The sequence below is a fragment of the Callospermophilus lateralis genome, chromosome 2 (genome assembly GCF_048772815.1).
Source record: "Callospermophilus lateralis isolate mCalLat2 chromosome 2, mCalLat2.hap1, whole genome shotgun sequence".
Classification (NCBI taxonomy): Eukaryota; Metazoa; Chordata; class Mammalia; order Rodentia; family Sciuridae; genus Callospermophilus; species Callospermophilus lateralis.
Genome location: NC_135306.1, coordinates 168,400,228 through 168,423,143, shown reverse-complemented (window position 1 = coordinate 168,423,143; position 22,916 = coordinate 168,400,228). Strand labels below are relative to the sequence as shown.

The 22,916-nt window shown below is 41.3% G+C and overlaps 1 protein-coding gene across 1 annotated transcript; it reads left to right on the top strand.

Moving 5' to 3' along the window:
• The first annotated feature begins 2,228 nt into the window (after positions 1-2,228).
• Csrp3 (cysteine and glycine rich protein 3) lies at positions 2,229-20,529 on the top strand. The gene is made up of 6 exons (XM_076844263.2): positions 2,229-2,336; positions 11,483-11,622; positions 15,144-15,312; positions 17,135-17,267; positions 18,687-18,780; positions 20,194-20,529. Exons 2-6 carry the CDS (start codon positions 11,511-11,513, stop codon positions 20,268-20,270), a joined length of 585 nt encoding a protein of 194 aa, XP_076700378.1. The 5' UTR covers positions 2,229-2,336; positions 11,483-11,510; the 3' UTR covers positions 20,271-20,529.
• Positions 20,530-22,916: the final 2,387 nt, after the last annotated feature.

Sequence of the window (22,916 nt, the reverse complement as noted above, 5' to 3'; positions counted from 1 at the left end):
CTGTATTTGGAGAAATGGCTTTCAAAGAAGTAATTAAGATAAAATGAAATCATATGGATGGGCCCTGAACCTGTATGAATGGTGTCTTTAATAAGAAGAGATTAGGAGCTAGGTGCAGTGACCCACACCTGCAATCCCAGCCATTCAAGAGGCTGAGGCAGGGGGATTGAAAATTTGAGGCCAGCCTCAGCAGTTTAGCAAGAACCTAAATTTTATTCTATTTCAAAATAAAAAGGGTGACTCAGTGGTGGAGTGTTCCTGGGTCATTCTCCAGTGATAGAGAGAGACAGATTGATTAGGACATAGCATAGAGTGAAGACCACATAAAGACACAAGGAGAATATCTATAAGCCAAGCAGAAGAAAATAACACCAATAGCCCCTTGATCTTAGACTTTTAGCCTTCAGAATTGTGAGAAAGTAAAATCTTTATTTAAAAAATGCTTTAAATTTTTGGTACCAGGGAAAAAATTCCAGGCCTCACACATGCTAGGCAAGTGCTCTATTACTGAGCTGCATGACTAGCCCTTTTTATTTTGAGACTTGGTCTCGGTTTGTCTCAAACTTGCAAACCTCTTGCTTGGTTTCCCAAAGAGCTGGGATTACAGACATGTACCACCCTGTCTAGAATAAATTTCTGTATTTAAGCCACCCAGTTTGTGATATTAGTTCCAGCAACTTTAGAAAACCAATACTAAGACCTTTTCAATTATGAGAGATGTTAGTAAGTTTCTAACAGACTCAACGAGTTCATCAATAATGCATTCTATCATACACAGAGAATTTAAAATGTAAGATACAAAAAACATACAAGAAGCACTTGAATGAAGAAAATAGTAAAATTTATTATATTTAAATAGCTACTAACGTATGATGACAACAGCTAATTACAATCTGAAACTGAAACCCAGATGATCTACATATCTTGCTGTGGGCAGGGGTATAAAGGCAAGTCAGGGTGTGGGAAGGGGACATGGCAATGATGGTGCCAACTATGGGCTCCTCTGTCTTTTAACTTTTTATACATTGATGTTTATTTATCTATGGATAAAATGTTGATAACATAAACATACACATGCACAATTTTGAAAGCCACTATTCAAGAAGACTTTTGAAGTCCTTTCTAGCTTTAACTTTACAAGGCAATTATCATTGCCTCATTTCTAAGATGGACACATGCTGTTCTATGAGAACACTAACCAAGGATGGCTCATGTGAAGAGTGCCATGGATGCTATCTTTGTGAAATCACAAAGTGACAGTGAAATCTCCCATCCCTCAACCAATTGCTTTGTGGAGAGGTAACTAAAGAGCTAAGATGATTGAAGGGCTATATTTCAGGAACCTCCTGTTTGAGTCCAGCTATACCCAACCTTGACATCCAAGTCTACATGAGTAAAAAGTGATAAGGAACAAATGACCTGAGTTCCAATCTAGACCCTGCCATGCTCTGGGTTAGGTGCCTCAGTTTCCCCATCTGTAACATAAAAAATTGGTCTTTAAGTCTCTGATCTTCTTGCCAGCTGTTAAATTCTGATTCGTGTGGATCCATGATGCTTGGCCAAAACCAAACTGTGCATTCCAGACAAAGAGAAATTCAACCTCCAAGGAAAATGTGGGTCTATCTCTAACTTGTCATAAATACAATGTTTTGATGATAAAAATGATGAACTGATGGATCAAATTCTTAAACAGAAAAAGATGATGAACAAAGTAGCTCAAAACTTGAGAGAGAACTTTTCTTTGTAAGACAGAGTGACAGGCCTCTGATGATCAGCTGGCTTTCCCCACCATGCTTCCTTGAAGTGATTAGCTCAGTGTCGATTCAGACCCCCATCACTCTTATTTTTAGCTCTGAGTTCTCCTCACGAGCACAGTGACCTGTATCTCAGAATTCCAGAGGATTCCCAGACATGGCTCATGAGTCATTGCAGGTACTTTGTGTCCATTTCCAGGACATTCAGTGGTGTGGGGCCTGGCGAAACGACTTTAGATATAAATTCTTAGCTCTTTCCATTCTAACCAATTGATCAGAAGATAAACATTCCACAAATTGATCTCTTGGTTCCATAGGCAATTTACAATTGAAACAGACCCCCAGTGATATTGTTCTCCAAGAGCCTCCCAGCTGGCGTGAGGGGAACAAAACTCAGGGCTGTGGTCACAGGCTATTTTCAGCCTCTGATAGCAGTTGTGTTACTCATGTCTCATTCATCCTCTCCCCTCAGCCTCCCTCCTACTCTTCCCTCCACAGGCCAAGCTGGTGACAGCCTCCATATATTTAAAGAGGATGAGAGCCCCCCTCACTCAGTTGAACTGACAGAGACCACACGGGCAGGTAAGTGGAGTGAAGCCGGCATTTGATCTGGGGGTGGGCTGGCTGGGTGGCGGTTGGGACTCTGATTGTGTACAGGGACATTCAGATTGTACAGTTGTTAAAAATTCAAGAAGCAAGATTAATATTCGGTTCAGGCACTGAAGAGGTACCTCATTGATAGAGCATTTGCCTAGCATGCAGAAGGCCCTGGGTTCAATCCTCAGCACTACCACACATGCACTAAAACACCAAGGGTGTTTAAGACAAAGAAATGTTTAACACAAAGAAATGAGTAAGGAATTATTTTTTCTAAAACCACTTTCATGAAGGAATTTTTCCTATTGTCTTAGTTGGAGTGGCAGGAAGCAGAAGAAAATAGATCTGCATTCTAGTCTCAAACCCACCACATAACTAGTAGATGAACTCTAAGGAAGTTCCCACTCATGGTCTTGGTCTCCTCTTCTTCAAAGATCCATAGAAATGTGGTGACATTTTTCTAAACTATGAAGTACTCTAGAGTTCAAGGCAGTTTTAATAGATGCAGCATCATTGAAGACAGATTTTCCATGCTCAAAGTACGTGGAATTCTGCTACTCAAAAGGTGTGAGTGAATGATTGAGATTTCAGGTTTGTTGGTTTAAAAATAGCTTTTATATCTCAAGGATGTTCAGCTTACTTTTAATCATTTAAAATTAATCAAAACTGATCCCAAAAAAGAAACTGCCAAGTTGAAAATCCATTAAAAGCTCTTATTTAATCAGATGATAATTCCCAGCTAGGGGCAAGGGGTGATTCCCAGTGTTTCCTCTAGGTTTTGTCAAGAATTTCTTTTTAATATGTGAGTGACAGGCATAGCTGTGATTGAGAAGTGGTTTTAACTAATGGCCTGAGTGGAAATGCTGCCAAAAGATCAAAGCTGCTGCTTCTAATTTCTGCTCCTTCCCTGAGCCAGGGCAGTGACTCCTCCAAAAAGGAGGAGTTGGTGACCAGAAAGAAAGCTTTGTTTAAATGCAACTGAAAGCAATGGAATGAGCAGGTTTTGACCACCTCCTGTTTCAAGGTTGGGACAGGTAGAGGCAGCACTAGGCACCAAAGGAAGGCAAGAACAGCAAGGAGGAAGGGAAATGGAGACAGCTGGTACCCTCATCTTACTTTTGGGATTGGGTATATCCAATGTATGTGAAACTGCTTTATGACCCAGAAAATGTGGGAGATTTTTCTGATGTGGCTTTGGTTCCTTTCTGAACAACCTAGTCATCTGTGGTCAGTGGAAATAAGCCCTGGCTGTTAGGCAGGAGGTACAGCAACCCAGGATTTGGTGAGTGTTCCCCAGGGCCTGGAAAGACAAATATTCTATAACCCCACGTACAAGCCATCCATCAGAGATGGGGAGGCAGGACACGGAGTGAGAGAGAAGGTGGGGAAGAAGGAGGGCTGGTGATCAGCAGCATTCAACAGGTAATCAACGAAAATCCTCTCAAAAGAGGTAGAAAACAAATTCAGAAATCCTAGAAACTTTGAGAAGGGAAGAGAACAAAGAGCACCACCAAAGAATCAGTTTGAATTCTAACTCTGAATATCATTTAGCTTCTCAGTTTCCATTGTCTGAACAGTAAAATTAAGGTAAGGCCACCTATCTTTCCAGAATTTGTCAGAATTGAATGAGATAAAGTATAGACAGTACTTTGGAACATTTAATTAAATTATACCAATACCCAAGGCCTTTTAGAAACAGCCCAGGGCCACGCCTGATGGGGTGTGGAGGGTTTCCTGCTTAGTACAAGGGAGAAGATAAAAGTCCAGGGGTCAGAGTGGGTAAGACACTGATTAGGCATCGGAAGGTGATTAATTTGTTTACAAGAGGAAGGACACAGGCCTAGGGATATAACACAGGAAGCACAACTAGGCGTGCAGCCTTCTAATTACAAGCGTGCTGCTCAGATATCTGAGAATAGGATTTGGACTGTTAGGCTTCACAATCAGAGGGAGATGTGATGCCTGCAAATGTGAAAATATGTGCATATGTTTTTCAGGGAAGGAAAGCAGAAAGGGAAACAGCAATATTCTGAAGGGTCAGGAAGGATGGAAGCTATTTCTGAGCCTCCATGAGCAATGTCTTCCTGGGCAAGGGCTAATTGTACTTTGGTGTTTGGTTAATTGTACTAGGAAGTCTCAGAACAAGTATTAACTTATTTAACTATCATGCAAAGTCCTGAAAATGTCATCCTCTCAAGGACGAAACTAAAGTTCAAAGCATAGTAATGGAACAGGGTCACATGTCCACAAAGCAACAGAGCCAGAATATAAAATAGGATACCATGTTATCTTTAAAAAATAAAGCATCAAGGTCAACTTAGAACAAAGAGGGAGTTTCTGACAGTAACAGTGGGTCATGACTTGGAGATAATTTCAGAAAAGGTGTAACATGACCATGTGTTTCCACCTTAGTCTGAGGGTGTGACTACCTTGCCTGCATTTTAATTGAGCGAGAGCCTATGTTTTGGGTTATTTCCATGCTAGGAAATAATATGATTTATGCTTCTTAGGCTTTGTGAAAGGGCCAATGCTGGGAGAATTTTTTTTTTTTTTAAAGAGAGAGGTGAGAGAGAGAGACAGACAGAATTTTTTTTTTTTAATATTTATTTTTTAGTTTTTGGCGGACACAACATCTTTGTTTGTATGTGGTGCTGAGGATCGAACCCGGGCCGCACGCATGCCAGGCGAGCGCGCTACCGCTTGAGCCACACCCCCAGCCCGAGAATTTGTATATGTATCTGGGTTCAGCAGCTTAGGAGGAAGCCGCTGACCTTGAGTGTCCTACTCCAGGGCAGATGAATATATTTTCCCTGGGCCACAGGGAAAAACTGCTTCCCTTCAAACTGCAGATCACCAGCAAGGTGAGCTCAACCAGAGCTGCCAAAGAGGCAGGGGATGTCTGGGGCAGAGACTCAGGACCTTGTCTGACTTGTAGCCAATGGTGTCAGGCAACCTGCTCTACCCTGAGGGGACTGCCTCACTTCTGGTCTGGCCACATGTGTGTGACACACTCCAGAGGCTGAGAAATAGTTGGTTCATGATCTGCACCAGAAGGACCATGTAGAAAAAGCAGAGAGAGATTTGCTTGCTTTATGAAAATAGGTTTGAAAACTAGAGATCAAGTAATAATACCACCATCAACAGTAGAAATAATGAAAGTGACTAAAATGATCAAATACCTGTTGGGTATTAAGAATTTATATATAGCATCTTAGATATTATTATCTTATTCAACCTGAAACAGTCTTCCCATATATGCTGTCTCATTCTGCCTTTACATGCATGAGGACAGGGCTCAAGAATTTGAGTAGTTGCTAAGGTCCTCCATGACACTATGTCATCTTTGTTACCTGAACTAAGAGGGAGTGTTTGAGAGGGGACACCACTAGGCAGGATTTCTACAGGGAAAGGCTTCATTCACTGTTCAGATCCTTAAATCTGTCTCAGAGCTGTCAAGAACCTTTGAAAGGGCCTCACGGCATCATGGCCACTTGGACATCTATTACCTAAAGAGCTGAAAATCAATAGCTAGAAAGACCTCTCCAGTCCCAAAGGAGCCCTTTCCATGTTTGAATAGCACTGACTCTTAGAAAGTCCTTTATTGAGTCAAACTCTCTGCTACTTCTCCCATGAGTGCTGTGTCCCATAGGGAGAGGATGGAGCTGTCAGGACTCAATTCCAATCAACTAGAAGTTTGGTTAACGGAGATGCCAGCTCTTTCCCCTCTCCAGTTTGTTGGATACAGAACCAGCCTAACTGGGGTTTGAATTGCAGCTCAGTGTTCAGTTGCAAAATGGGGATAACAAAATTGGCTGTGTGGAGCTGTTTTAAGTACTAAAGATAATATATGTGAAACAACTTATGAGTAGTAAACAAATAGTAGCTAATGTTAATGTGGGAATACAGCTTTGGAGTCAAGAGATCTGAGCTCCAATCTAGTCTTGAAATACATCCCAGTAATGTGATCTAATTTCCCTAAGACCCCATTTACTTTCTCTGAGAAGTCTATGTTTCAGCAGTATGTGGCAGCTCATGAGAGGTGCTCAGTGTCTGGCCCAAGGGCTGTGACCCAGACCTGTCAGCTTCAGTAATGTGAGCATGTTAGTAATGATATGAGTATCTCCTAAATTCCAGATATGCATTCCTATGATCCAAGATCTTTATCTCAGCCAGTGTAAACAAACAAAACACACTGTGTAGAGTCAATAGGGTGACCAAGAGATCCAATGCTGAGCTGAAAACATTGTGGCACTGTCATTTGAGATCTGTGCTCAAAATCTTGGTCTAAGGTTCCCTCCAAAATTCTTCAATTGATCCTTAGAAGAAGAAACTGAACCACTAAGTGGCCATTTTATGTACCATTTCCACTTTTGATCTAAGATATCTAAGATATCATAGTTGGAGAAGGGAAGGAAGAAGTTGGATTAGAAAGAATGTGCTCAAGATTGGTTATTCTTTCAAAAATTCAGATGGAGCTGAGTACAGTGGTGCATACCTATGACCCCAGAGACTTGGGAGACTGAAGCAGGAGGATCTGAAGCTCAAAACCAGCCTCAGCAACTTAATGAGGCCCTAAGCAATTTAGCAAGACCCTGTCTCAAAAACTAAAAAGGGGTTGGGGAGTGGCTCAGGGGTTAAATACCCCTGAGTTTAAACCCTAGCATAAAATATTTTTTTTCAGATCAATACATGACAATTTCACATTGTAGCAGAACTCATTAACTCTTATATTTTATAATACAGTTTATAAAGTGGTTTAACAGAACTTAAGCAATTCTCCAAATAATAGTGATGGCAAGGACTATTGTCCTGTCTTTGAACTACTGTTCCAGTTCAGAGAGGTTGAAAGGTTTTCCCAGATTATACAGCTTTAAAGCAGCAAGAAGGCACAGAACTCTGGCCTATGCCTGTCCCTCACCCCCACCACTGCACATTTCCAGGCACTCTCTTCTACCTCATTACTGGCTAAGAAGTCTACACAAGGCTGTCTCTCACTGAGCCCTGGGTATCCAAGACTGCACTCCAGCCTGTCCCAAGCTGACACAGGGACCCTGCTTTGTCATCCTCATAAAAATCCAACTGCCTCATTTCAGTTGTGATCCATGGCTTGTCTGTGACCAAACAGCCATCTCAGGGTGGGCCCCAAGGGTAGTGCCAGGTGGTGTGATGGAGATTGTGACACAGGTGACAAATGGGGCTGAGTGACGGGCAAACCTATATTTGGTGTCCCACCTTCAATGACCCTCACCAGTTCCAGGCAACAGTGGTAAACAAATGGCCCTTCTCTTGGCACCTTGCCAGGATAAATTTACATTCCAAGCCTGGCTAGGAGAGTGTTGAGACACAGGAATTCCGAAGCAATGTGGAAGATGAAAAGGTTATGTTTGTGAGCCAGGACCTAAATGTACTTTCAAATCATTGGGACTTAATTAGCACATTGGTGCTGTTTGAATAACCTGAAATAAAGTGGGTAATGGTGCCTTGCTGTTTTGGCTTCTCAATACTGATTTTGATTTCATCCTTTTTCATGATCTTCACAACAATCCTGTGCAAGAGATAATATTATCCACGTTTTCCACTCAAGTTCAAGGTCATAAGGTCATGGTTAGAACCACATCTTTGGATATAGGATTCTTTAAAATAGCCTCTGACTTTTGCCCTGTGAACACTGGGAGAAGAAATGTGACATTTTCTGCATTTAGCCTGCATTGCTACGCTCCCGTCTTTAGAAATGGAACCACTAATAGCATCTGTTAATAGAATACTCACAGATTTCTATTTTTGGTTTCCAGTTCTGATGTGTGTATGTCAGATATTTATGATCACTTAAAAACAAGCTTGCAAAGACACATTAGCTTGTGAAGAAGGTATTATCTGTAATCTTACCCTCATTTTGAAAAGTATGCCTAGGCAATTACTGAAAAAATATATATCCCAAAAGGCAAATATGTCTCCCATTAACTTATAGGACATACCAATGATATCTCTGAAGATATGGAATGAGAAATTTGACCTAGAATTGTTTTCACTGAAAATTTCTACATCCTTAATTTTATAAGTGTCACTGTCATGTTCCTGGATGACATATATTAACTTTATCCTCTATTTGATTCTGTTCTTTTTAGAACATGTATTATCTTTCTTGAGAGGAGGCATCTGGGAAAAATAAATTAGTTAAGAAAATACCTCCAAATGTTTACTTTTTTGTCACACCTTGGTTATAGGGGGCATGGGATTAGAAATGATGGTGGAATGTGACAGACATTATTATCCAAAGTACATGTATGAAGACACAAATTGGTGTGAACGCACTTTGCATACAACCAGAAAAATGAAAAGTTGTGCTCTATATGTGTAATAAGAATCATAATGCATTATGCTGTCATATATAAATAAAAAAATAATTAAAAAAATGAGGAGATGAGACAATCTTAAAAATCTATTCCAACTCTGAAAATCTATGGTTAAAATGGAATCTAAAGTAAACAATTTAGGCTCTTTTAAGTATATCAAGATTTTTTTCTTTCCCTGAAATTTCCTTCCCCCTTTCTCTATCTGCTGAATTCCTGTTCAACCTTCAAACCCCTAATTGAATGTAATCTCCTCTGTGATCTCACAAGACTCTTCTCTGGTCCAGAGTAAAATGGCTCCTGCCTCTGTTTGTCACTAGAACATAAGCTTCTCAATGCCAAAGGACACAAATTACTCTCTTGTTCCTCCTTCCCTCCCTCCTCCCTCCTTTCCTCCCTTCCTTCCTCTCTATACTGGGAATTAAATCCAAGTTATTGCACATACAAGACAAGTGCTCTACCACTGAGATATACTCAGCCCTTTTTAAAGTCTTATTTTGAGACAGGGTCTCACTAAGTTGCCTAGGAAAGTCTTGAAAGTGTGATCCTCCGGATTCAGTCTCCTGAGTAGCTGGGTTTACAGGAATGTGCTACTATGCCTGGTAAAATACTCATTTTTACAAGTTCTTCACCTCCTTGATCTGCTACTCAAGACCTAGTACAATGCTTGACACATGATAGGCAGGTAGCAAATGTATGGAGGAGGGAGGGAGGGAGGGAAGGACTATAGGCTTGATTCCAAGCTTTTCCATTCAAAATCCATTACTCTTTCTCTTATACTAAACAAACTGCTCTAAAGAAATAGGAATACCATATTTCCTGTTTTTATTTTTTTAAGAATTTAACCTTTATTTTATTTATTTGTTTGTTGTCATTTACTTGTTTTTATGTGGTGCTAAGGATTGAACCCAGGGCCTCACCTGTTCTAGGCAAGAACTCTACCACTGAGCTACAACCCCAGCCCCCATTTCCTGTTTTTAACACTATTTTCTAAAATTTTACTAACTAAACAGAAGAACCTGCTTCTATCAAAGGAAGGATAGGATGTTCCCAGCTAACCTCAGTTATTCTGAGCAGGAAAAGCTCTTCAGAAGGATATTTAGAGAGGAACATTCCCTTCAGTCCTAGTGTCAGGCTCAGTAGTCTGTTTGCTATTTACTTTCTGTTTCTTAGCAAAAACTGTCTTTGTTGGGAGACTGTGAGTTACAATCCCGAGCAGTTGACCCAGGAGGGCTTAGCATTAATCGCCAACTATTATAAGAAGGTGACTGGATTCCCAGAAGGGAAAGTGAAGGTCAGAGAAGCCACTTGGAATGACCTGATAGTGCTTAGTGACAATGACAAGATGACACACCTACCTTCTTAAAAACCAAAGGATCCCAGTAAAAATTCAGCCCTCTGGGTGACTGGCAGGATTTCAGAAATTTCATTAAATATTGACAGCTTATTTCAGTTCTGCTTTTGGAGAACTGAAAACTTGGAGTTATACTTAAAGATATGATATATGAAAATTATTTTTTAAAATCCTCTTCTTTGGTTAATGTCTCATAAACATAATCCTCTGGAGAGAAGACAAGGACAGCCTTGGCTGTGCTTATAACCAGCTTCTCGCAACATAATGAGCTTCAAGGGTGCAGGGGGCAAGTCAGTATCGTTGTCAGGCTCCTGTCAAGTGCTATGAACTCTGTCACATCCCTTCTCGTGTATGGTGTCATTTGTTCCTTAAAACAACACTGGGAAGCAGCAGGGAAAAGCATGGCTATCTTTACTATGCAGGTAGGAGGAGGTAAAGAGAAGCTTTGGTTCTTCCATATACACACAGCTAGTTAAGGGGACCTGAAAACATAAGGTAGATTCCAGACCACTGACATCATTTCCTTGTCTGGGAAATGATATTCTTAAAAAGGAGTGGTGTATGTGTGTGTGTGTGTGTGTGTGTGTGTGTGTGTGTGTGTATGGAATAAATATAGTGTATATGTATATATGGAATAAATCTGAATAAAACGTGTATTTTTATCAGCAAAATAAGCTAAGTAAGGCCTGGTTATCCAAAGGGTAGTTCACTATTAGCAGCATCAACTTTGCCTGTTACTAGACTCACCAAATTAGAATCTGCATTTTAGCAAGATTTGGGGTCATTAAAGGAACCCTGAGCTAAACTCAGTGTGATTGTGCATGCCTATAATCCTAGTCCCTTGGGAAACTGAAGCAGGAGGATTGGCAGTTAAGGCCAGCCTGGACAAGTTAGTGAGAGACTGTCTCAAAATTTTTTTTAAATAATTTAAAAAAGGACTGGGGATATAGCTCAGTGGTAGAGTGTTCCTGGGTTTAATCCCCAGTACGGGCAGCATGACAGGGGAAGAGCTGAGCTAGACAAGAAAATAATACTATTTTCATAGGTAACTCTCTTTCCTGATGGAATAACTTTTTTTAAAAAAAAAACATTTTATATGGAAAATAGTATTTATATTGGTACATATTTTATATAATCAAAATTAGCATCCATCCCTTCTAGGAACACTGTGAGACAAATAGGGAAAGATGCTATTGAAATTTAAAAGAAGAGGAAACTGAGTCCCAAAGTGATAAAATGACCACTCAAAGCCTCCTGGGTTTCTGAGCTTATTCAAAATCTCGCACATACTAGCTATTTGCTTAATGAATGAATGAACCACCAAACAAATGGGGCTGGATCCTGGTTCTCAGATGGCTGCACTACTTGGGATTGATTCACTTTTGGGGCCTCCTAAATTAATAGTATTTGCTTTATAACCTCTTTAGACTTGACCTTGATCAGAGAGTCTTCAAGATGCCAAACTGGGGTGGAGGAGCAAAATGCGGAGCCTGTGAAAAGACTGTCTACCATGCGGAAGAAATCCAGTGCAATGGAAGGAGTTTCCATAAGACCTGTTTCCACTGCAGTGAGTTGGGTGGATACCTCGGGAGGGCCTTCCACATCCAGAGGGCATTTCAAAATTCTCCCTAAACCACTGGTACTGTAGGTTGATGTCAGTATGTAGGAGCCTAGCCCAGGAACATGTGAGGAATATAACCCATGGGTCCCACCTAGAAGGAACAGTGCTCTCCTGAGTACCCAGCACCCTCTCTCCAACCACGCTCCCAACTCAGAGGTCGTTTTCCTGCAGCTCACAGACAGGACAAGCTGGCCTGCCTCTGCTCTCTGTAGCAAAACCCTTGACCCAGTGGTGACATTTACAAAATGTGACTTGGCAGAGATAGGAAGCCAGCACTTATCTAAAGCCAGGGTGGATTTGGCTTTCTGTTTTGTTACCCCTGCTCCCCTCCCCGCACACCCCACCACCACTCCCCTCCTCCCACACCCCCACCAACTCTAGCCAGCTGTCACTGAAGCCAACTGTGACTAGTTTTTCCTAAGAGAGAACCTATGTAAGGTAGGAGGCAACACATGCTATTTCTGTAAATTCAGGGCCTGGGAACCAGTGACTTCATGAAGGAAATCCAGCATAGATGCACAAATGTCAAAGCCAGGGGTAGCTTGGAGCCCCTGAGGTCCACGGCCAAACTCTTGTGACTTTGGACAAGTCATTTCCCATCTGTAACACACATTTGGTCACACACATTTGCCACAGAGCCAGTGCTCTCTGACACCATTGCATTCTACAATTTCCTAGTAGCTAGTCGTGTTCTGGGAGAAAACACCAAGGCTTTGAAATGGCCACTTATCTTCTCTGCTTTCCTCCTGTAGGTCTGACTTAAGAGGTGGCTTTGCTGCATATTTGGCAGACTCCCTCCCTACATCATCCCCCATCCCCATCTCACCCCCATACCTCAGCCCAGTGGCTGCAAAGTGTCCATACAGTTTGAAACAGAACTTCAAGGGCTGGGCAGCATCTGTTAGGGCAGGGAGATACTCCAATCTCAAATCGCTAGAAATAGTAATATTTTATCAGATATAGGAGTTTAATGATCAATTAGCTCCCACAGCAAATATAATTACCAGGGAAGCAAAGGGGAAGCACTTCTCTGAGTGTTTGGGTTGGAGGAATTACTGATTGATACTTTGGGTTTTAATGATGGTTAATTATTTTTAATTCATCTTATATATTCCTCAGATTCATCATTATTATTCATTATTATTATTACAATTATCCAGGATCCATTCATTGTCAAGAGAGTTCATTCAGTAGTGGTGAACAGAAGGGCTCCAGAGAGGGGCATACTTTTCTATCTTCATAAGACTTACCTGTCCACAGGCAAACCTCCAGTTGCTGAAAATAGAATTGAAACAGGCAGAGTCATCTTATCTTGCACCTTGGCCAGTGTTCTCCTGACTTCTAGATAAATCTTCATAATTAGTTTCCAGACTAATCTTCTATACCAGTGCTGTCCAAAAGAGATATAATATAACTAATATATAAATGTTCTAGTAACCATTATTTTGAAAGTATACAAAAAAGGTAAAATTAATTTTGAAACATTTCATTTCACCTAATATATTGAAAATACTATAATTCTAATCATATGAGCTATTAATGGGGTGTCTTACATTCTTTCTGTATTTTTACTAAGTGTTTGAAATCAGGTATGCATCTTTTGCTTACAGCATACCATGTGGCTATGGTACTGGACAGTACAGCTCTCCTCTATCTGTGTACAAAAGCTAGTTGGATACTAAGAAGTCACTACAGAAGTGGCCAGGTCATATAGGGTATAGACTGGGAAAAAGCACAGCACTAGGAATCAGAGAATTTGAGGTCAGCTACGGTTCTGCAATTTACTCTTGTATAGTTGAGATAAGTGGCTGATCTTCACTGACACATGCATTCATTCATTCATTCATTCATTTAAAATACATACACAGGATTAACTCTGGCCCAGGCCCTCAGCCATGTTCTGGAGATATTAAGGTAAAACAGCTTTGCCCTCCAAGACCTCAGTAGCTAGAATATCAGCAAACATGTGAGCAGTTTTTGCCATGGAGGGTGGTAAGTGACAGCAAGAAAGGCAGAGACAGGTCTTCTATGCCCCAATATACAGCATTTTCTCCCCCCAAAATTATTCTTTATAAAAAGATTTGCCTTATATTCAAAGCCTTATATATTTAAAACCTTTTTATTTTAACTGAGAAAATTTAACCTACACAATATTGACAGACTAGTTGGATGAACTCCCTCCCATCAACTGCCTATCTTCCTAGACCTTCAATCAACTCCCAGCCAATCCTACCTCACTTCTTCTATGTCTGCATTCAATTACTTTATCTTTTTTAAACAACAAAATGGCATTTGAGGAAGGATGTTAGCCTGAAACAACCTCATTCCTACTGGGAATTGATTACAGATATTACTCAATGGAAAAAGGTTAAAAAAAAAAACAAATTTAATGCACGTTTTATCGTTACTGGGGATATGACCTTCTTATTATAAGCACTTTAAGGATCATTGTTGCAGAGCAATACAGAAAATTGTTAAGCTGAGAAATCCTTCATTTATTTTAAAATTGCCAGAATGTTATGCTAATAGGCCTTTGTAAGATACAATTTCCAGGTGACAGCTCATAGTTAGGTACAAAATAGGACTGCCTTGCAAAGGAAGTGACAGAAGTGAAGGGGAGCTGCTTAGGGACACTAGAGCAGCTGCCCCCAAAGTGATTCTGGCTGTAAGTAGGATGCAGAGAAAGAACTGGATGCAATTGTTTCCTGAATTTGTGTGAGATGAGAAAAAAGTTACATTTCCAAATCAATGTATTATTGATGTACAATGTAAATTAAATAAGATATTTGACATTTTAATTTAAATCTTTAGAAGTTTTTGCCTTCAGATTTGTTTAAAAAAAGATCTATAAATCTTCTCCTTAAAAAAAAGGGCACTGGTGGCCTTGTAATTTGGGGACACTCATAGGAGGTAATATATAGTGACCAGTAGACTTGAGCCAATGTAAAACTAAGGAGTCTATGGACCAGGTCTGTTCTTTCTGCCCCTCCCTGGCTTCTAGAATTGGACCTAAATTGATCTCAATGTTGACTATCTCCTTGAATCTCACAGTGCCTTTCATAGGCCAGGGTAAGTACAGAAACTGCTCAGTCCTGATTCCTACATGATTAGGGAAAAATAAGTTCTTCTGCCCCAAAATTCTCCCACTCCCACAAGCTCACTCACTTCTTGGTATCATCTAACATGATTTCTTGTCCTGGGACATTTTCTTAGCCAGTTTAAGACCACACACTTGCCTCCACTGCTGGCCTCTGCCTTTTTCTACATAGTAGATTAAACACATGTCACTTCCCTTTTCTGTGTACCAATAATTTCCTCATCTGTGAAACTGGGACCCTCTTGAAGTCTACAGTTTAGGACAGATGCTCTGGTCAGGAATCAAAGTCGTGTTCTTGGACTGTGGGTACAGGAAAGGGGAGAAGGATCTCAACTCTAGATCCTTCTCTGATCCTCCCTTTCTTTGGCAGTGGCCTGCAGGAAGGCTCTGGACAGCACCACAGTAGCAGCTCATGAATCTGAGATCTATTGTAAGGTCTGCTATGGGCGCAGGTATGGCCCCAAAGGAATCGGTTATGGACAAGGCGCCGGCTGTCTCAGCACTGACACGGGCGAGCACCTCGGCCTGCAGTTCCAACAGTGAGTTACTGCCCAGTTTCTTTCCGCCCCTTAGAGTCTCCAATTACCAGGACAGTTCATTCTGTTCCCATGGCAACGTTTTCTGGAAGTGGGAGAATGGACTCTATTGTTGACTTGCCAACAATAGGAATACTCAGTCTGACCAAGTTCTAACAATGTGTCATCTCTCCAAAGTCTTTCTTTAAATTATCTGCCTTTCTAAAGGGCAATTAGTTTTACACCATGGCTCTTGGTTTGCATGTCAAGAGAAAAACCAGAATGTACAGATGTTCGATTGTTTGACCTTTGCAAAACTGCATGGAGTCTCTTTTCTTCCCCTTTGAGAGTTTCTGTGTAAATCACATAAATATGGCAGGGAAGCCAATGGCCATTCTCTGTGTGCTTGTCACTAAAAAGATTTCTTTCCTTTGGGTGTAAGATGACAAATGTCACAGTAGGAGGAGGGGGCAACAGAGATGGGATGAGCCTTTCAGAAATAAATAACCTATTATGACTGTTTGTGGGTCTGCCTGGCTGCCGGTTGTCCATATACTGCCTGATTTTCCCCCAAGTCAGTCTAACAAAGGCTCCTCTGGGTCCACATTCTTAATGATCACACTGATCCCCTTGCCCAGAATTGTTGCTCTCCAGTCAGCTGGTGTCCCTGCTCAGTTCTGTGGTGGTAGCGTGGGGTGGTGGGTGGTCCCAAAAGACACAGACCAAAGAGGAAATGTTCTCTGGAAGGCTCCCCCAGAAAGCAGGTAAGCCATCTGAGGAGTTGTTGGTCCCTTTAGAAGAAAGTAACCACCCATAGAGCCAGGAAAATTGTGGAAATGTGTGATTACTCATTCTAACGTTATTTCTCTATCCCAGCTAGAGACTGTTCTTAAAGAAAATGAAACTAAGGGCATTCTCTGCCATGGGTTATCTACAGCTCACTTTTTGGCATTAGGCTTTTTTGCAATGCTGCCCAAAGAATGACAAGAATCTAAAGACCAGGGGTCATCCCAGCCCCACCAGTTGGGCAGTTTCTCTCAGATCCTTGCTCTCCTGCAGATAGCTTTGTCTTTTTAGAGGGCTGGTGAGGCTCAAGTGACATAATATACAAGGGAACACTAAAATATTAAAACAATAACAACAACAATTACTACAACAATAACAAAAACAGAAGCCAAACACAAGGGGCTATTATTGTGCCTCTAATTTGGACATTGTCCTCATGGGGACAGGTACCCTTTGGATGTAGACCTACAGCTTTAATGGTAATAAGAAATGCCTCATTAGTCCATGGAATGTGTTTGTATGAATCAGCACCAACAGTCAAGACCCCATTTGACTTTCTCTTTCTCTTTTTCTTTTGCGGTGCTGATTGACCCAAGGCTTTGTGCATACCAGGCAAGCACTCTGCCACTGAGCTACACCTGAGTCCTTGACCTCGAATTGTCACAACTCAGGTAGAGAGCAGACTGGTGGATTTCTGGAATGTACAGAAAAACTTAAACAAGCACAGTTAATAATCTGTTACACATAATCACAGTAATAATAACAACAATGATAATAGCATACACAGACATACACGGAACACTTGCTAAGTGCTTTACAACAGAAAGGATGGATTTAAACCCGTTATAGCTAACATTTATTAGTCCATATGCTCCAGGTAGGTACTGTTATCAGTCCTTTTACAGGTCATTTAACTCTTATAACAACTCTATGAGTAAGGTGCCACTTTCCAGATGAGGAGACAGAGGCTCAGAGAAGTGAGGCCATTCACTTAAGATCACATGGCACATGCTGTGTGCCAAGGGATGTTTACATTTCATTAACTTGCTATTTCTACTAGATCCCCAAAGCCAGCACGCTCAGCTACCACCAGCAATCCTTCCAAGTTCACTGCAAAGTTTGGGGAGTCTGAGAAGTGCCCTCGCTGTGGAAAGTCAGTCTATGCTGCTGAGAAGGTCATGGGAGGTGGCAAGGTAAGGCCTTCTGTGTGACGCACATGGGTTTTGTCTCCATCAGATCAGTTGTGGGGAATGAGAGACAGAGTGGGAACTTTGGGAAGATGGGGGCCAGACTCTTCATTCCTTAGATCCCACAACCTCTTTAGATGCTACACATCCTTGCCCACTGTACGGGGCTGTGACTGTCACCTGATAGTTGCCTTGGAAAGCTAGAACTGGTGCAGTTTGCTACGACAAGAATTACCCTACTAAGGAGAAGGCACCCAGTTAAAAGATCTGGGGAATACAAAGGCACACAGCCCCTGCCCATCAGTGTTCACAATCCTTCCAGAAAGTTGTGAGCCCTGAGAACCTGTAACCACCATGTAACTCAACCTGCTGCTGCCATCACACAACCACTGCCTCACATCGGTGAAAAGCATCCTCACTTACAAATGTCCTGGCTCTCAAGAAAGTCATTAAATATACAAGACAGTAATGCACACTGTTCTATAAGCTCTAGTTTCAGGCCCAAAGCCAAGTAATTCACCAAAGGAGGTGGACCTAAGAAAAAAATCCTGTTAATACTAAATGCAGAGAAGAAGGGATACGGAGAGAACCTGGCTTCAAACACAGGGGCTGTCTCCACACAAAGACCAGCCCTTTATAGACACATGAGGACCAATGGGTGATACCTGGTAGATAAGCAATGTACAGTCTGCTGCTCTCTGCCATCAGAATTATAGAGTTAACAAAAAAGGTTGAGGGCTCGGGATGTGGCTCAAATAGTAGTGCACTCACCTGGCATGCGTGAGGCACTGGGTTCGATACTTAGCACCACATAAAAGAAATAAAGATATTGTGTCCACCTAAAACTAAAACTAAAAAAAAAAAAAAAAAAAAGGCTGAATGAGGGCTGGGGTTGTGGTTCAGTGGTAGAGCACTTGCCTAACAGGTGTGAGACACTGGGTTCGATCTTCAGCACCACATGTAAGTAAACAAATAAAATATTCTGTCCATCTGCAACAAAACAAAACAAACAAACAAACAAAAGGAAAAGGACTGAATGGCCTAGATAATTGCCAATTTCTTCACCCATTTTCTTCTCTAACTTTATATTAAATATAAACATTACACACTGCCCCAAGCCTGAGTCCTTTCTTGACCAGTTTGTTCCCTGGAAATTTTTTTTTTTTTTTTTTTTTTTACCCTAGAGCAACACTCCATTCTTAAGGAATACATGCAAATCCTCATGATAAATCCATTTACAGGATTCTGAGAACTGCTAGCTATAGCCATTGCATCTCATTTTTTTCAAACCTCTGGAAAGATTATTCTGGGGTTTCATTCAGGAAGGGAAAGGGCATTCCTTTGTAAGCTGCTGGCCAGGGGACTCAAAATGGAATAAACTGCATTGCTCACTTTCCTCATATGCAACTCTTCTGTGCCCTTCAGCCTTGGCACAAGACCTGTTTCCGCTGTGCCATCTGTGGGAAGAGTCTAGAGTCTACAAATGTCACTGACAAAGACGGGGAACTTTATTGCAAAGGTGAGTGGTCCTGGAGACTTACTTTAGACTTGTCTTCCTAAGGGCCCTTGGGAGGGAACTGTGCTCATGAATAGAGGCCTGCCTGTGTCTGTCAGGAGCAGAGAAGCTCAGGCTTGTCAGGTTTGGGGCTTTCAGAATGGAGAGTAAAATGTATTCATCTCTGGTCCTCTCCATTGAAGCACAGGCTTGTAGATGCTCAGTGATTCAGGACAGCTGGTACCTGTGAGGAGAGAGAAAGAGGAGGAAACTGTGTCCTGTGTCTGGTCTTGGAAAAGGTCTCAGGCCTGGACAGTTTCAGTCTCTTCTAAAAACACTGTCAACCTGAGTGGCACATAGGGGTGACTGGGGAAGAAGAAACTCAGTCTGGTCTCACTTGAATTTATCAAGACATCTCTCTCTCTCCTTCGTATAAGCCTCCCTCCTTCCTTTCTTCCATCATTACCTTTTGTCCTTTCTCTTCCTCTCTCCCACCTCCCTTCTGACATTTCTGATGCTGCATGTCACTTAGTGATTACAGGGATAGAACTGGCTTTCCTCCTGGCCCTTGCAGCTCTGCCTTTAGCTTCCTCCACAACCTTTGGTCTTCTGTAGGGGATAGAGAGGCTCAGCCCTTCCTGACACTATAAGGAGATGCCCTAGGGCCAGGACAATGTGTTTTCAACCTCAGAGCCTCTCCAAGGTCTCTTGTGTTGCTCCAGTGGTACATCATCTCTTAACAATGTCTTAATAATCTCCACATGTTTTGGGAGTGGGAGGAGTGATGGGTAGGGGGTCAAGGGGGCATTGTTAACCAAGACCTAGGTTACCCAAGCTTTTCCCACAATGAGACAGGTTGGGAACTATAGGCAGTTGCTTTCTCTGGGTTGTAGGAGACAGAGGGTCTTCAACATTTATAGGCCATAGCCCCCTAAATCTTAGCCCTCTAAAATCTTCATAGTGTAGTAGCCTATATAGAAAAAAGCAGTCAGTTTAGGGTAATGGGAGTCTTCTTGAAAGACATGTTTCTCTGGGGCCTGAAGGGTGAATGTGGGTTTGGGAAGGGGCATTCCAGGAACAGGGAGTATTGAGACTTAAGCCTGGACATCATGGTATAACCCAGGGATTGCAAGTAGTGCTATGCACCTGGAGTTTAGGGAAGAAGGCAGAGGCAGGAAGTGGCAGGGCTCAAGGCTGGGCAGGCAATCAGAGACAGATTATGCCAATTCCAATAAGAATATATCCATGAATACAATGTGCAAAAAGGTCTAAGCAAGATTTTTTATTAGCAGATAGAAGTATAGTATATTTATAAGTTAACTCATGCACAAATTTATCAAAAGGTTGATTCAAGTAAAAACACTGCCCAGACAGTAGAACCTGGAATAATGTTGGTAACTAATGCACTCTCTTCCCTCATCCCTTTCTCATTCACAGTTTGCTATGCCAAAAATTTTGGCCCCACAGGCATTGGGTTTGGAGGCCTTACACAACAAGTGGAAAAGAAAGAATGAAAAGATGCACTCTTTCTCAGATCTTTCATCAGCAGAAAGCATTGCCAAGCAATCCTGCAGGGTTGGAAAACTTTTCCTGGACAGCCTCATTTGAAGCTGGACAGTGTGTCTCTTCTGAAATAACCATAGGCTTTACCCAAAGTGAGAAAGGACCTCTGGAAAAAAATTATGTAAAATTAAATTTGCAATAAATGCTTTATTATTTACGATTCTTGGGATGGGAAAAAACAATAAATAAACATTTTAGTGGTACCTTGTATGTCTTTGGATTTATTTATTTATTTATTTATTTTTTGGATAGAGGGGAATTTTCAAAAAGACAGAGCTAAGAGCTAGTTCAAAAAACTAGCTGCAGCAAATGAATCTGGATGTCAACTGGGAAAAGACTGAGAAAGAAGAAACAAAGGGCCAAGGAAGACAGTCTTCCAGAACCTGTCCGCTGAGTGTTTTCTAGTTATTGCTAGTGAAGAAGAAATAGGTGGTTGGGGAGGAAATAGAGAATAGGATAACATATTCTAAAAGGAAAATCAAAACTAATGAAATTGCTGAAGAGTTGATCCTTTTGTCCTATCCTGGGCTTTGCAATATTACACACTTGTGAAAACTAAAAAGTGACAACAAAGCATGGCATTTGCTTCTGTATTATAAACAACATGAAGATGATTTTCTTTTATTCTAGGACAATTCCCTGGGGTTTAGCAATTTTCTTAAAACTTCTCCTTCATCAAATTGCCAGCCTCACAAATGAAGCACAGCCAATTAGAGATGTCTATCTCTGCCTCTTCAGCGAATTTCAGCAGCTCCAGCATTTGTATCTCTTGGGCCCCTTCTTTTAATAATCACACTATTTCTCCTGCTTCCGTGTAATTCTGAATTATTTGGAGTAAATAAAAATTCATTTATGGGCTGGGGGGGTAGTTCAGTGGTAAAGCACTGGCCTAGCATGCACAAGACCATGGGTTGGATCCCCAGAACCACAAAGAAAAGAAAAAAATCTAGGCTAAACCATGGGTTTTTCTATGCTCCAAATCCCAAGAAAGCCTGTTTTCAAAATAAGCATTTATTCAGTTTTGCTTAAGTGGTATCTTGGACAATGCCCTGTGTGGATTTTAAAAGCCATATACTACCTTGGTTCTATGCTAGGGATTTCCAGCTTGCTGAGGGGGTAAGACACATGTGAAGCTAAAACTTTCAGTTGTCCTTAACTTTGCCCTCCCCCTGGCTTCACTCCCCAAGCCTCCTTGGTTCTGACTCCAAATTACCTCTAGAATGCATCCCCTCAATTTCCACTCTTTGGTATGTATATTAGTTTGTCAGGGGTGATATAACAAAGAACCTCATATTGGGTAGCTTAGATAAAAGAAGTTTTCTCACAATGCTGTGGGCTGGAAGTTCATGATCAAGAGGTCGGCAGGATCTTTCTTCTGAAGCTTCTTGGCTTGTAGATATCTGTCTTCTTTGTTCACATGGTCTTCCCTTTGTGCGTCTGTGTACTAAATTCCTCTTTTAATAAGGACAATAGTCATTTTGGATAAAGGCCCTTCCATAACCTCCTTTAACTTTTAATTGCCTCTTTAAAGGCCCTAACTCCAAATAGTCACATTCTGAGTTATGTGTGTGTGTGTGTGTGTGGCGGGGGGTGGTGGTTAGGAGTTCACATTGTGTATTATGTGGAGACACAATTCAATCCGTAACAGTACGTACCAGGACTTTCATAAATTTACTTAAGCCTCACCCCTTCAACTTAGTTTCAGACAAATCTCTTCTCTATAAGCTCCAGCTACATTCAAAAGACTTGAAGCTTTCTTAATACTCCTAGTATCCTTACGACATCATGCTTTTGCTAATGTCGTTTTTTTTTTTTTTTTGCTTGGAATTCCTGAAAGACGGATGAACACCTCCATCTTCATATGTAACTCAACTCCTTAGCTTGATAAACTACAGTTAAGCAAGTCACAGATCAAATATCATCTCTTTTGGCAAATCATTTCTGTAGTACCCGAGAAAGAGTTCACTGTGTACTTCCACAGCGGTATATAACAGCCTGTCTCACGGCACTGAATTTTTAATTCCATCTGTCTCCTTACTAGAATGTGACAGAGGTGCATTCATAGTGCTCAACAAATAGTGGGCACTTAATAAACATTTGTTGAGTGAATGAAGTGGGAGAACATAAGCCAGACTAAACACAAATTCTGCCAAAATTTTAAAGAAAAGATTATATGCTACAATGAAGGAACTTCAAAAGTAAACAATAGCAAGGAAAAACCTGTGTCCAGTAATATTAGAATTTTTCCTGAACACACTGATCTATTACTTTTCTTAATCTCGGCCATGCAACTAGGTTTGGCCAAAATCTCTGGAAGTCTACATTCTCTCTACTGGTCTCAAGAGAGGGTTCAGTAGACCCTGAGGCCCTAGGAAATGGTGGAGCCAGTAGCTGGGAAGAAGCTTAGGTCTCTGAATGGAAGGACATCTGCTAACAGCTAAATAGACTGTGACACAAAGAAAAAAAAAATTAGCTTTGTTTTGTGTGTAGCCACTGAGAGAATGTTTAGTCACTAAGGTGAGTTTTTTGTTTTGGGGTTTTTTTTGGTGCTGAGGATTAAACTGAGGGCCTCAAACATGCTAGACAACAACTCTGCC